This window comes from Oncorhynchus mykiss, chromosome 7 (assembly GCF_057628025.1).
Source record: "Oncorhynchus mykiss isolate SJ-2025 chromosome 7, ASM5762802v1, whole genome shotgun sequence".
Lineage (NCBI taxonomy): Eukaryota > Metazoa > Chordata > Actinopteri > Salmoniformes > Salmonidae > Oncorhynchus > Oncorhynchus mykiss.
In genome coordinates this window covers 61,677,429-61,692,305 of record NC_143028.1, presented here as the reverse complement: position 1 = coordinate 61,692,305, position 14,877 = coordinate 61,677,429, and the positions used below count along the sequence as shown (strand labels likewise).

General features: G+C 41.2%; 1 protein-coding gene across 1 annotated transcript; it reads right to left on the bottom strand.

The window, feature by feature from the left end:
- Positions 1 to 10,910: 10,910 nt before the first annotated feature.
- c7h1orf74 (chromosome 7 C1orf74 homolog) lies at positions 10,911 to 14,700 on the bottom strand. The gene is made up of 2 exons (XM_021610279.3): positions 13,276 to 14,700; positions 10,911 to 12,967 (listed from the first exon to the last, which is right to left on the bottom strand). Exon 2 carries the CDS (start codon positions 12,956 to 12,958, stop codon positions 12,152 to 12,154), a length of 807 nt encoding a protein of 268 aa, XP_021465954.3. The 5' UTR covers positions 12,959 to 12,967; positions 13,276 to 14,700; the 3' UTR covers positions 10,911 to 12,151.
- Between the last annotated feature and the right edge of the window lie 177 nt (positions 14,701 to 14,877).

The window sequence follows — 14,877 nt, the reverse complement described above, 5'->3', positions numbered from 1 at the left end:
GTTAAAAGCAATGCAAAGCAACCTTACAAATGCATATATCCCCCCACCGTTCCGATCCTTACTGACAACAGAGTCACAAACAGATGAATCCAATCATGTCTCAGTAAAACACAAGACACCCACCTCTGATTTGCAAACCCACAGGCGTATCTCATCGATCTTCGGTAGTAGGCTTCGGACGTTTAAGAGCACAAAAGGTAAGCCCTTCTTCCCAAAGGCCTCATTGAATTCCCGATCCACTTGTAACTCGCCTCTCACTGGACTGCCTCCGGTGGCCTCTCTGTCCCCAGGTGCTACGCCATCGTCCTCACCACCGTGTCCCCCGTCACTCGCCTCTGGTGGCCTCCGCTCCGCTGTGGACCCCCCTTCCTCCAGTGCACTCTCCACCCTCAAGTCCCCTGGTCCCACTCCACCTTCAATGCTCACACACAGCAACGGTAAACTTCATTGACTCCATGTCCAAAGCTAGGATCGCTGCATTTTAGATGAATCCACTGCGCGCATTCCAAACATACCAAAGCTTCTTTGCTGTTACTCTTTATCCAACGTTCGCAAGAGGAGCATAGGTGCATAGGCCGTTTGATGTGGTTCGTGATAAAGTGAGGTCCAGGACATTGGTGGATAACCGAGATAAAGACAGTTTGAAGTTGGATATTCGGCTTTCACACCTCAATAGCTTTCAAACCACTTGAGCCACAGACTCCAAATAAGTGTCATTATGTTAGAAAACTTACGCACAACATTGCACGGGTCTTATTTTCACGATGTGGACATTCATTCGCTTTCCAAAGCTAATAAACATGTGAAAATGTGATTTTATATTCCTAGTTGAATTAGTTAGGGAGCATAAACAAAGTACAAACTTTTTTTACATTTGAATTTCAATAGCTCCTTGGTCATGTGACCTACTTGACTCAAACAAGGTTCAGAATGTCCACTGACTAGCCTTCTATATTGCACACCCTTTGGTTTGTCTATTTTCATCTAACACGTTTTTACATGAATTTTTCAAACATTCTAATTTCAATAGCTCCTTGGACATGTGACCTACTGACTTCAAACAAGGTGCAGAATGTCCACTCACTCTGCCTACACATTGCACACCCTTTAGTTTGTCCATTTTCATCTCACTCGATTTTACATTAATTTTTCCAAATAAAAAATATCAATAGCTCCTTGGTCATGTGACCTACTGACTTTAAACAAGGTTCAGACTGTGTGAATTTAAGTATGCTCTCTAATTCTTTCTTTCTTTCTCTCTCTCGGAGGATCTGAGCCCTAGGACCATGCCTCAGGACTACCTGGCATGATGACTCCTTGCTTTTCCCAGTCCACCTGACCGTGCTGCTGCTCCAGTTTCAACTGTTCTGCCTGCAGCTATGGAACCATGACCTGTTCACCGGATTTGCTACCTGTCCCAGACCTGCTGTTTTCAACTCTCTAGAGACAGCAGGAGCAGTAGAGATACTCTTAATGATCGGCTATAAAAATCCAACTGACATTTACTCCTGAGGTGCTGACTTGCTGCACCCTCGACAACTACTGTGATTATTATTATTTGACCATGCTGGTCATTTGTGAACATTTGAACATCTTGGCCATGTTCTGTTATAATCTCCACCCGGCACAGCCAGAAGAGGACTGGCCACCCCTCATAGCCTGGTTCCTCTCTAGGTTTCTTCCTAGGTTTTGGCCTTTCTAGGGAGTTTTTCCTAGCCACTGTGCTTCTACACCTGTATTGCTTGCTGTTTGGGGTTTTAGGCTGGGTTTCTGTACAGCACTTTGAGATATCAGCTGATGTAAGAAGGGCTATATAATTAAATTTGATTTGAGATTGTCCACATTCATTTTTCCAAATTAAACATTTCAATAGCTCCTTGGTCATGTGACCTACTGACTTCAAACAAGGATCAGAATGTACAATCAGTGGGCCTACACATTGCACACCCTTTAGTTTGTCGCCCAGGGATTTGGGAAGAAAATAAATGACAAAGGGCTCAAAGAGTACGCAACTTTTTGTTTTGCCTTGTTGCTCAACAGCACCTCTTTCTTCAAGGCACTCAATGTCTTTAGACACTTGTTTGCTTTTCAAATCACAACATAAAAGTAATCTTGTAGATGAATCACAAAAGCATTTAAATGAGAGTATTATGAAGTCAGAGAAGGTGAAAGTGGAGGACGAGATGACAGTTATGAAGAAAGTGCAATGTCAGCAAAAAACAAAACAATATGTAGACAATCTCCCTTCACACGTGAATTCATGTCAGTTCTTAAACATTTGCAGAGTCTTCTGGAGGAGAAACAGACAGGGCCTGAAAATCGGGTTTTCTGCCCTGGGATAATCGATGTTCTAATGGACACTTACTGTACATGGCCATTTCCCCCCTTTGGAGTGGGATACTGCTCGGTGACCATACAAGATATTGTAATGTGACCAACACAACATTGCAATCAGTGAAATCACAGGACACCAACTGCTATGTGGAACAGTGGTTCTGGATCCTGAAGCATTCCATTTTGCAAAAGAAGAAATTGCTCCGTCCAGCTGAATTCATTTTGAAAATGCATGCCACCCTCCAAGGAAGGTATAGGAAGCACATAATAAAACATGATCAGCCATAATCACTGTTCACTAAATCCCCCTACCGCAACAAGCCGTTGGACCAGGAAGAGGAGCAGTGGGCCAAGAGACAAAGAAAAGACTCACCTCACAAGTCCAGGTCAAAGTATTTCCAGCCTCCCAGACATTACCTGAGCCAATAAAGTGCCAACTCAATTCTACCACTGATGAATGGGGACACAGGGCAATAGTTTTTAATCTAAACCAGCCCTTTTTAATGGACTACACTAACCCCTAATTGGGGCTCATTTCTTGACATGCAGTAGCAGTTTACCAGATAAGAAGTCAAGAAGATCAAAAAGTAGATTGTTGTAAGGGTGTATTACATCCATTCTGGATTCTGAGTGGTAAAATCATAGCTGAAAAATGCCTTCATGTATGTGTATACTGTATGTGGGAATGTCTGTCCTACATGTAGTGTTGATACATGGAATATTCCTCCACTGCATATATCATAAATTGCTATTGCAAATAGAAGTATTATGTTCAACAACTGACATTTTCAGATATTATTTTGGCAAACACACTTTAACACACTTTGGTGTTTACAATTCATTCTCTATAGTCATAGACTTGATGGGCACTGTCACCTGTGATCTTTGTGATATGACTTTCTTTAAGCACGTACTGATGAAACTGTCACTTAATATTTTTTTTTTTAAGTCAACAAACGCTTTACATTTATTCACTCTGTGATAGGGTTGGGTCCTATATACCACTTTTATTATTGTCCTGTAAATGGTTCAGTGCCTATAATTTAGGCTGTGTGTAGAATGGGGCATTAAGGGAATTACCTCTACTAGATTATAGTAATAAGGAAACAGCATACAGTTTTGGCCTGTGTATTCATTTGCCTATAACTAATCAGAATTCCATAATGTTTACATAAAAAAGAGAATACTTCAAAATGAGAAGATCCTGCCATGGAAAAGACGACTGGGTGGACATAAAGTGGAAAGGAGGGGAAATAACTCCCACCATGCAGCAGGACACCTTTGTAATGCAGGTTTGATTGTTATATTTTCAATAATGAACTGTTATATGACAATTAGGTCAAAAAACTATATTTTATTTTTTGGTGTAGATGGCCAAGGGAGTTGCACAGAACTTCCCCAACATCCCCTCCCAAATTGATATAGAACCTTCACAAAAACACATGGAGCAACTGCAAAAAGAAATGGCTGAGGATATACTAAAAATGTCTGGTATGTAATGACATTTAATTCAAAGTAAAATCTTCATTTTTATGTAGTTGTGTGAGACATGTTCAGTTCATGCCTATGATTTCAGAGTTCAACAAAGCCAACAACTGCTTCATGTGTGCCACTGATAAAGAACCTGGATGTGGCCCAAAGACTGATTGGGTTAGTAACTTTCTTTAACATGTTTATAATCTTTTGACAACAGTGACGGCGTGTAAGACAACTTACGATTTAACACAATGGATGGCTAATTCGTCATACTGCATTGATTTTTGATATTATTTATAACGTGTTATGCTTTAGTTTGTCTTAGATTGAATGTTTTGCATGCCAACGGTGGTTCCATGTGCTTTAACTAAGAATGAAGACAAAAGAGTTCAACAGAGTAAAGAACACAAACTGGAAGTGCAGTCTTTGTTGTTGAAAATGTATGCTATACCCCATCCACACTGAAGAGGCTCTGAAATGTACATCAACAAGGGATAAAGAGAACGTTAACACTGAAATATTTCGTACTTATTTGAAGTGTCAGTTGACATGTTGGAAAATATTAAAGGTCTACAATTTGTTTAATTTGTCAATAGTCCATTTTTATTCATTGATTTTCTGGCCACCATTACTGTGTTTGTTCAGTATATGTATTGACCAGCAAACCCACTGCAGCCTACCTCACGAGCTCACTCTCCATCCCTGCTTTGAACAATTAATAGCATGACTCTCGTACTTTGCCCTTTATGGTTGATATTAACGACGAAAGGAGATATGTATCTCTATTGTTAAATAAAAACAGGAAAAAATAAAAACAGGGAAAATAAGTACTTAGAACAAATTATTATAGATACATATTAAAGAAAAGGGTAAACACCCCTTAATTGTCAAACTAATATTAATGTACAACAATATAGAATACACATGAGAGGTTACGCAATATGGGTGTATATCCACAGCACGCATTTTAGGTGTGTAATTGACATGACCAAGAAGCTATTGAAATGACATTTTGAAAAATGAATGCAAAATCGAGTGAGACGAAAATGAACAATCTAAAGGGTGTGCAATATAGAAGGGTAGTCAGTGGATATTCTGAACCTTGTTTGAGCTCAGGTCATATGACCAAAGAGCTATTGAAATTAAAACAAATAATTTAAAATAGTGCGAGATGTAAATCGGCAAAAAAAAGTGCGTAATGTGTGTCTATGTCATCCGGTTAGCTACAAACAGGTTTGAACGTTTTAGGAGTAAATCTGTAAAAAGCAATTGAAATTTGAAAGTGTTGATTTGTCACAATGTTGACGGCCCCCGACTTTGTTGGTGTCCGTAAGCAAAACTACAGGCGAATATCCAACCTGAAACTGTCTTCACCTTGGTTGATGGATATCACACGATAAGAGAAGGCATAGAATTATTAGAAGAGCTCCACCTTTAATTTGCGATTTCAGACTGGATTTCGATGATCGTTTTGGTTTGTGCCAAGGTGCAATGAAAGTTGTACATAACATTCCTTCCAAGTCCGAAGTGCTGGATGCCATCAAAAGTGATTTCATGACTGAGAAGTTGCTGAGAATGTACTATTCTTTCATCTAGATTGCAGATGCAATTATTTCCAGTGACATTTAAAACAAACACTTCCTACATTTGTTTTTACGCTTTTTCTGTTTTAGTTTAAGAATGTAGGTACAGTAGTAATAAACAAAATAACAATACATCAAAATGTGTACCCTGTGCAAAAAAGTTCATATATAACATGAGTGCATATCCATAATCACAGTAAACTGTTATAATAGAAATAAATAAGAAAAAAATGAATGTATTGTCAGGACCCGGGTCTCCGGTGTGAGAAACAGTCACTTAGCAAACTGAGCCACGAATAGGTTGGCAGAACCCAGAAGATGAGGCAGACACAGCAGTACTTGAGACGGTGTTTTAATAAAGTAAAAAGGAAAGTTCAGGCAAAAATATAAATCCACAACGTCAAAAGTAATTCCAAGAGAACAAAGATAATCCTCCAAGACAAAAAGGAAAATCCACAAGGTGGGAGGTACAGCAGTAAAAAGCCTCAAAAGATAATCAAAAATAAATAAGAACAAAAACAGCGTACCACAAGAGAGTCCAACTGGCTACCAACTGTTCACAGCATCACTGGGGCTGGGTGCTAACATTCAAACACAGAGCAAAGAACTGAGGAAAACTAAGGGTCTAAATACAATCAAGGGAAACAGGTGCAAATAATAACTGGGAACAAGGGAAAACAAAAGGGTCAAAAAGCACAATGGGGGCATCTAGTGACCAAAACCGGAACAATCCTGGCCAAATCCTGACTTGTATAATAATATAATAAACAAAACTATGACACCATGAAGAATCCCCTCCCCAAAAAGTCCCTTTGCCCTCAATAGGATACCTCCACCATCCCCATCAACCTCCCCCCACCCCCCACTCCTCAACCACAAAACACAATAATGATAATAATAATAGAAATTACAATAAAAATATATATAGCAAGATATATATACACATACACACACATTTACAGTACATATACATATTAACAGGACACTCATCAGATCTCATCTCTTTTCCTACATCAGATATGCAGGTGACATTTCCACCTGGATGACAGCACATAATCAGCAAGACAGAGATGCTCTTCATCCGAGGGAATGCCTGCCCATTCTCAGATGTTAGATAATCCGAGATGATCACATGTCATTTACATTCCAGCCCTTGTCAGCTCTAGATTTGACTACTTCAACTCACACACTGCTGGAATCCCTGCATTCTCAGATTCCCCTCAATTATTAATCTCTATACTGTAATCAATAGTGTTTCAAAATGCTGTACTTTTATTAACATATATGTTCAGACAATTCCTGAGAGAAGGGGTGTAATATCTCCAGATGGGCATGTGGTACCCTTCCTCACCCATGCCAACAAGATGTTACTTCTTGTGGGGTCTTTGCCTTGAAAGTATGAGAGTATAAGTAATGTACAATTAACCTACTGGAAGTATACTGACTAAAAGGCAAAACAGAACTGTCAAATTATATTATAGCTGTGTCGTTGAATACTTGCGAATTAGAATCTTAAGTGTAACATAATTTTGTTGGGAAAAACTGAAATCCCTATCAATTTTTCCCCCCAGTTTGCTGAATGTGTTCTGAAGGAGGAGTCGATTGTCTTTTCAAATACGGATAAAGATGTTAACATCATGAGAGAATAAATAGCAGTCACTCTCCTCCAAAACACTGGTATGTTCCATTTCTAATTTTATATAATTGTAGATAAAAAAAAGCATTAATATGGATCTTTCGAGTACATTGTCATCTACATATATAATACTGGAGTAAATAATAATGTAGAAATAACTGCTTACTGTACCTCTATCCACTGATCTCCACAGTGACCTGCTCAAAGGGTTCCAGGACTCTGCACATCTCCTCCCATTCCTCTTGGTTCAGAACATCAACAGGTGCATTGACAATGGCCAGGGAAGACCAGATGGAATTCTTGGACTCAAGAAACTGCTTAAAACATAGAATTTTGAAATACACCTTGTAGTGCAGTTTTGTTTAGGCCTCAGCTCAGGCATCCCCATCTGGCATTGTGTAGACTTTAGTTTATCAGCACCTACTGTGTTCCTGTGGAAGTATTCCACAGCTGCTTTCACTTTGTCCACAGTGGACTTCAACACCTTCAGAGCATCTCTTACAATCAGGTTGATTGTGTGGGCAAGACATGGATGATGGGTCCATTTTAACATTGTCATGGCTTTGGTTATGTTAGTTGCATTGTCACCAACACAACAGACCACTTTTCCATCTACTTGCCATTCTCTGGCCACTCTCAACAGTTCCTCTGCCAATTTCTTTGAGGTGTGTGTCGCTGAACTCAAAGCAGTCCATAAGACAGCTAGACGAAAATCCTTCAATGAAGTGACATGTAACCGACATGTAAGAAGTGGTTACCCTTGATGTCCAGGAGTCAGTGGTAAGGCAAACTGCAGTAGCTTCTTGGACTCTTTCCCGCACTGAAGCCTGTGTGCTCTCGTACAGTTGTGGAATACGTGATTTTGAAAGGGTTTTCCTGCTTGGAATTGTGTACATTGTATTTAGACTATTACTATCATTTCTAAAACCTTGGTCCTCCACAATCGAAAATGGCTGGAAATCGGTGGCAATCATTTTAGCCAATGCAATATCAATTTGGCCTTGTTTGGCATAAACTGGTCCATAGAACATTGCGTTGCTGTGGGTCGTGGAGTAGGCCTACTTGACTGAGTGGATACATCTCCACGTGTGCAGGTGCTGACTCCACCACTATCACTAGCAGGCCCACAAGTTTCCCATAGCTCCGCTACAGTTAGCTTCACAGTTGGGTACACAGTTCGCATATGCCGGTGTAGGTTGTGCATAGAACCGGCTTTATATGAGATTTTGTTTTGGCAAATTCTACACTGTACTCTAACATTGTCTACATCATTAAAATGCATCCAAATGCTACTGTGCTTCGACTCATTTTCCAGCTGTTGTTTTCACAGCTGTCCTTCCTCAGCTGCTGAGTGTTGGCGCGGCCCTCCCTCACGCATCTTTGGTTCATTGGTTGACACTGCGTGTCTGATTGACAGGAACAACAGATGAGGCTGTTCGTCTGAGCAGACAGTCAAAACGAATGTGTGTGCGCTTGAGCATTTAGGCCTATATTATTTTATTTCTTTTTTTGTTCTTCGAATTAGTTAATTTAAATATTTTGATTTTTCATATCTCAATTTTTGAGGCGACTCGCGAACGACCCTTCACTAGGGGGGAGAATTCTGGCAGGGGGAAGCATTTCGGCACAACACTGGCACTGCTATCATCTTTTACCACTTCACAGAATCTTTCCCAAACATTATTTTTCTGGCCGTCCATTCTCTTTATTTTAAACTCTCCATTTCGCAGCTTTTCTCTTATTGAATTAAACTCCGACATTGTCCTTTTTGCCTCCATGGATCAACATTAACGGGAGATATGTATACTGTAGCTAAGAAAATAATACTAAGTGTATGTTGTGTAGTAAGCTGTTAGCAGCCCATGTGCCTCACCCTAATAATTTGGTCCCTTTCCCCCTCATAACTTAGCCTACTGTCCTGACTTGGTGGTGCACATGTAACCAATAGCCTAATATTGTAAGAGATTTCATTGTCTGCTTATATGCCCCCTTTATTTATCCTACGGTTCTGACTTGGTGTACAGGGAGTACACTGTAAGAACGGCCCATGTGCTGAAAACTATCTGTACATTTCCAAAGTGCAGAACAAATAGTTATTGATTATGTCTGTCCTAGCTCGCTCATTGTCTTAATTGAAATGACAGATTGGCATAAGGGGACAACGAGCAGATAAGAGGCATAGTTTGTACATCTCAATTGTCAGTAGCAATTAAGCAAGTCAGCCATATCTTTTCTAAAGGCATAAATGTGGCCGAATTAACTGTTTCGCTGCCATTCAAGGCTTCGCTGATAGCCAAGTGTAGCGGTGGTAAGGATTCAATCCATGGCACTGAAATGAAAGCTATGCTGTACGTAAGGTACGTTACATGACACTGAATTGTATTAGCTCCTTTCAATGTGTACTTTATTCCTGTTGTGGTTGTATGCTTCTTATCGGTTTCTTATCTCCTTTCCCTTAACCTTGTCAAAAAAATCTCATCAAATTGAAGGGGTTCCCAGCTGATGACGAGTTCAATGATAAGCCAGATTTCGTATAAAAAAAACAAGTCTTGACTAAAGCGTTTTGTATGTTTACAGTCGAATACTGTAATAGACAAAGTGAACAATTACGGAGTCAGATAACTCCTAAATTTCTAACTTGGCTTTATAATTATCGCTTGGTGACCTTAATAATATTGTATTTAGAATGCGAGATGTAACAAACTTGTGATGAGGTATCATTACGCCTGTCATGTGTTCCTTAATTTACAATCTCATCTGGTCAGAGTGACATTTGCTCTTTAGACATTCCCACTGAAACACTTGATCCCAACAGGTTCCTTTTTTTGAAAGGTTTATCCGAAAACAACAACACTCAAAAACCATAAATCTTACTATGTACTCAATGCAGATGCAGTTGCTGAGGAGACCTCGGACACTGAGTGACACTGAGTGGTGCGGCCCCTGGGAGGCGGGCAACATCATCTGTTCCCGCGGGTATCCAGAGCTTCGTGCCCGCCAGCAGCACCATCAATGCCCACGCCCTGGAGCGGCTAGAGAACTTATTTTTTCGTGCATCACTGGAGCTGTGCCTTCTTTTTTCGTGCATCTTCGTCATCACTGGAGCTGGGCTCTCCAGAGTCTGGCATCCCAGACTACCGCTCAGATGGGGTGGGTCTCTATGCTCGCACAGACAGGCGACCTATGCAGCACGCAGAGTATATACGCAGTGCCCAGTCTCGTCAGCTCTACTAGGCACAAATCCTTGTTTTTTTCTAGGTGTATTCTGGGTACAGATTCCTACTGGCAGCAGCTGACCAGAAGATCCCAATGGCCATCTTGAACAACGGGTCTACCAGGGCCGACCACCTGGCAGAGTTCCGGGCTCATTGTTGGGAGGTACTGTCAGTCATTCAGCCCCACTGACCAGAGACAGACAGATGGCCTTACTAGGACTCCGGCCACTAATCCATAGACACTGACAACTGAACTACTCAATGGGCTCTACCTCTTGGTCATCCAGGCAGCAATGCAATCAGCCTCAGGACGTTGGGCTGGAGAGATGGAAGCTTGTTTCTATGGACGTCTATGGGAAACCCTACTAGTAATGGGGGATATGCTTTATGGCTGACAGGGTGCTATTCTGAAGTTAGCACCCGCCATATTGATGGAAGTAACAAACATCCATAGAAATGAATGGTTATTATTCTACTTTCCACTTAAGTTGTCAGCATACTTCAGTTCGGCTGGCGCCTAGCCAGACTTGGCTACCCGAACGAGTGCGCTCACACACTTCCTTAAGACGGCTTGAAAAAGAGAAATAAAAGCAGCAAAAGTACTCATTGTACATTTTGAGACGTAGCCAGTATACACTTCTTCAAGAGTCAGAATTAACCTATAAGTCAAGAAATCTTTCATTCATTTTTACGTTTTTGCCAAAGAGATTAGTCACACAATTTTACATCTAACTAATTACATGTCAGGTGCAGTATTATTCAATGTGCATGAAAACGAGTTGCATCGTTTTGATTGACAACAAAGAGTGAAGAATCCTTACTGTTGACCAATCACCGATGAAGTGGCGTAGACTTCAGCACAGAACTTCGGCTTGCTTCCAGAAAAAAATTGTGCCCCCAAACAGCACAAATAAAAAAACTCACAAGTCCAAAACAAACAAAAAACGTCACAAAATGTAAATCTAGACGCAAACTCTACCGAACTGTTTAGGCTGAGAAGCATACGTCTTTAGCCTGTACACCATTTTAGCTAACTAGTATAAACACTCCTCTCTGTTTTTGGCTCTTTTCTCCAGCATTTTGGATTTGAGATCAAATGTTTCATATGAGCTTTTAATTTGAGGGTATTTTCATAAATATGTTTTATTGTTTAGAAATGAAAGCATTTTATGCATCTAGTCCACCCATTTGAAAAAGTAATAAGTACTTGGTCCCATATTCCTAGCACACAATGACTACATCAAGCTTGTGACTCTACAAACTTGTTGGATGCATATGCAGTTTGTTTTGGTTGTGTGTCAGATTGTTTTGCCCAAAAGGAAGTGTATGGCGAATAATGTATAGTCACTTATGGTAAAAAAGAATAGAATGTTTCTGAACACTAATGTGTAAATAAATAAGAATTTGTTCTTAACTGACTTGCCTAGTTAAATAAAAAATTAAATACCACCAAAATCAGGAATAAAGATCATGATCTTTGTGCCTCTTAATTTCTCACTCATCATTTACAATTTATTCATGATTACTCCTAATCATGGTAGCATACACATTCATGTAGGAGTGTTCTGAAACATATTTTCTTATTTACAATAAGTGACCCCAAAATGAAACAATATTAATTATTCACCATTCTGTTCCTATTGGGCAAAACAATCTGAAACACAACCAAAACAAAATGCAACACATCCAACAAGTTTGTAGAGACAAGCTTGATGTAGTCATTGGTGTAAACTTCCCTCACAAATGCATTTATATTTTAAATAAATTGTGTTTCCAAATTGATTATGTAAATCAGTTTGGAAACATGAACAAGTGCTTCAAATGTTTGCTTATCAATTGTTTTACAGACAATATCCAAAATACATCACATTTTTCATACAATATCCATCCACAAAGTGCCATTATAATCATAGAGCCACAGAAGGTAAGGTGACAGTTGATCTTGTTACACTGAGGTCAGAGAAGATCGTCTGTTGCTGAAATCGTTCCTGAAGCTGTGTAGTCCAGCTAGCCATCACTGACAGAGTCTCTGCCTGCAACATCTCTGGGGTGCTGAAGGAATACAGGCAACACCTGTGACCCTCAACTCCAGAACCACCACCCTGCCAGGATGCCACAGCCTTGGTCACCACCAGCGGAGACATAGCTAGGCAGTTCTCAAAGCTCCTGCTCTGGTCAAACCAGTATGTGGAGGGGTAGCCCAATAGAATCCCAAATAGAGTACACAGATTCCATGCCTCACAATGTCTCTTTTCAATTTGGCGAGGGACATTTCTCATCGCAGAATGTTGCCCAAACTGTCTAATATGAGTAAGTAAAGTATGAATCATGTCTCTGATAGCTCCCCACTGTAGCTCAGTGATGGCAGGCTGCTCCAATGAGTGACATACATCCACCACAGTCACAGTCCTCCTCAAGAGAAGTGCCTCCAAGTTTGCTATAGTTAGGGATGGGTTCACAATCAAGGAATTCTCACTGATGACCACTGTCTGGAGAGATTTAGACACAAGTTGTGCAGCCTGCAGAGAGTTTAAATACTGTTGGACCTGCTCTGCAGATGCTGTATTACTGTCATATAGCAGAGCGGGCTTCAGGCCCAAGTCCACAGCCAGGACCTGAGTAGCCAGGTTCAGACACACAGTGGCAGAGAAGCGTTTCTTTCCAACTCGTAGACATTTGCGAGCAGCAGCAACAAAGACGTCTGAAGAAGCCATGGACTGCTCCTAGGGGAATTTGAACGTGGCAAAATTACATGTTGATTATTGAAACTCCATGCTGACCAAAACTATCAGAATAGTGTGCGTTAGTACGAGTTTTGCACCTAAAGCAAGCATGCCAAAGGAACTACAGTAGCCAGCTAGCATGATAGTTAGCCTAGAAATGCATGGCTTTTGGAACCACGCTCATGCCTTCCAGTTACTTCCCACATATAATTTACTTTGACAAATTCATTAGTAGTCTACAGCTCATTGATCCTAAAGTTAATCTATTCATCGATCTACCGGCACCTTTAAAGCATAACGTTACTTACTCCTTCGTTGCACTATTCTTCTTCTTCTTCTTCTTCTGCTTCGGGATTGGGTTGGCGGATCGCATCCAACTTTTAAGGTGCATACCCCGCCACCTACTGTACTGGAGTGTAAAGCCAGTCATGGCTTACCGACATTAAATTATTTTAATTATTCATGTTCCAGTAAGAAAGTGAAATAGAGCCCTAGACACCACTTCCCTTCCCCCACTACACCACCCAAACACCAACCAGCCTCCCTAATCCTTTGACACAATCTCTCCCTATCTGCATCATACTGTTCACAAAATATCCACACACTCCACTGTTTCCTCCACTAAACACTCATCACACAGACCTATCATCCACAACGTGACATTCAAACCTGTGTGCCTAAACCATAGTCTACTCTACACAACTTCCTCTAACCTACATCCCATACTCCCCACCTCTTCCTTTACTGACTGGTGCATGCGATAAAAATTGCCTCCCCTTACTACCTTTGCCAAAGACCATCCTCTTATTAACATCATTAGGGCACAGGGACCATCCAACTTGGTCACCATCATCCACAAGACAGGAAAGCCAGCTACTTTGAACAGTATTTTGCCACCCCCATTCTCAGAACCCTGGAACCCCCCACCAGTGTTCAAGACGCGGAGAGATTTTGCCTTCAGGTTAGGTCTGCCCCTGGCTGGGCTAGCATTGTGGAAGTACAAGGACATCATGGCCTACACCCGCTCCAAGGACATCATCGCGCGCCTAAGAGCCAGCTAAGCCGTGGACCCGCAACAGGTACAGTTAAATGTTAATCACCACAGCATCATGGATGGCTGTTCATGGTTGCCTCCCCACTAGCCAAAAGAGAACCATCGCACTCTCCCAGAAGCTTGGCTGATGCGTAAAACCCTCAAATTCAGACAAACAACAAGTTGTAATGGGATTGAGATCCAGGCTCTTCGCTGGCCATGGCAGAACACTGACATTCCTGTCTTGCAGGAAATCACGCACAGAACGAGCAGTATGGCTGGTGGCATTGTCATGCTGGAGGGTCATGTCAGGATGAGCCTGCAGGAAGGGTACCACATGAGGGAGGAGTATGCCTTCCCTGAAACGCACAGCGTTGAGATTGCCTGCAATGACAACAAGCTCAGTCCGATGATGCTGTGACACACCGCCCCAGACCATGATGGACCCTCCACCTCCAAATCGATCCCACTCCATAGTACAGGCCTTGGTGTAACGCTCATTCTTTCGACGATAACCGAGAATCCTACCCACCACCCCTGGTGAGACGAAATCGCGACTAGTCAGTGAAGAGCACTTTTTTCCAGTCCTGTCTGGTTAAGCGACGGTGGGTTTGTGCCCATAGGCGATGTTGTTGAATTATCTTTGAAAGACAGGGTCCTGATAAAGGGAAGTTTCTTTTTTTGCTGAGTTTACATACTGTCACTGTGGGGACGACGTCATCGATACACTTAATGATGAAGCCAATGACTGATGTGGTGTACTCCTCAATGCCATCGGAGAAATCCCGGAACATATTCCAGTCTGTGCTAACAAAACAGTCCTGTATCTTTTTTATTGATCTAGTCACTTGTGCTTCCTGCTTTAATTTTTGCTTTT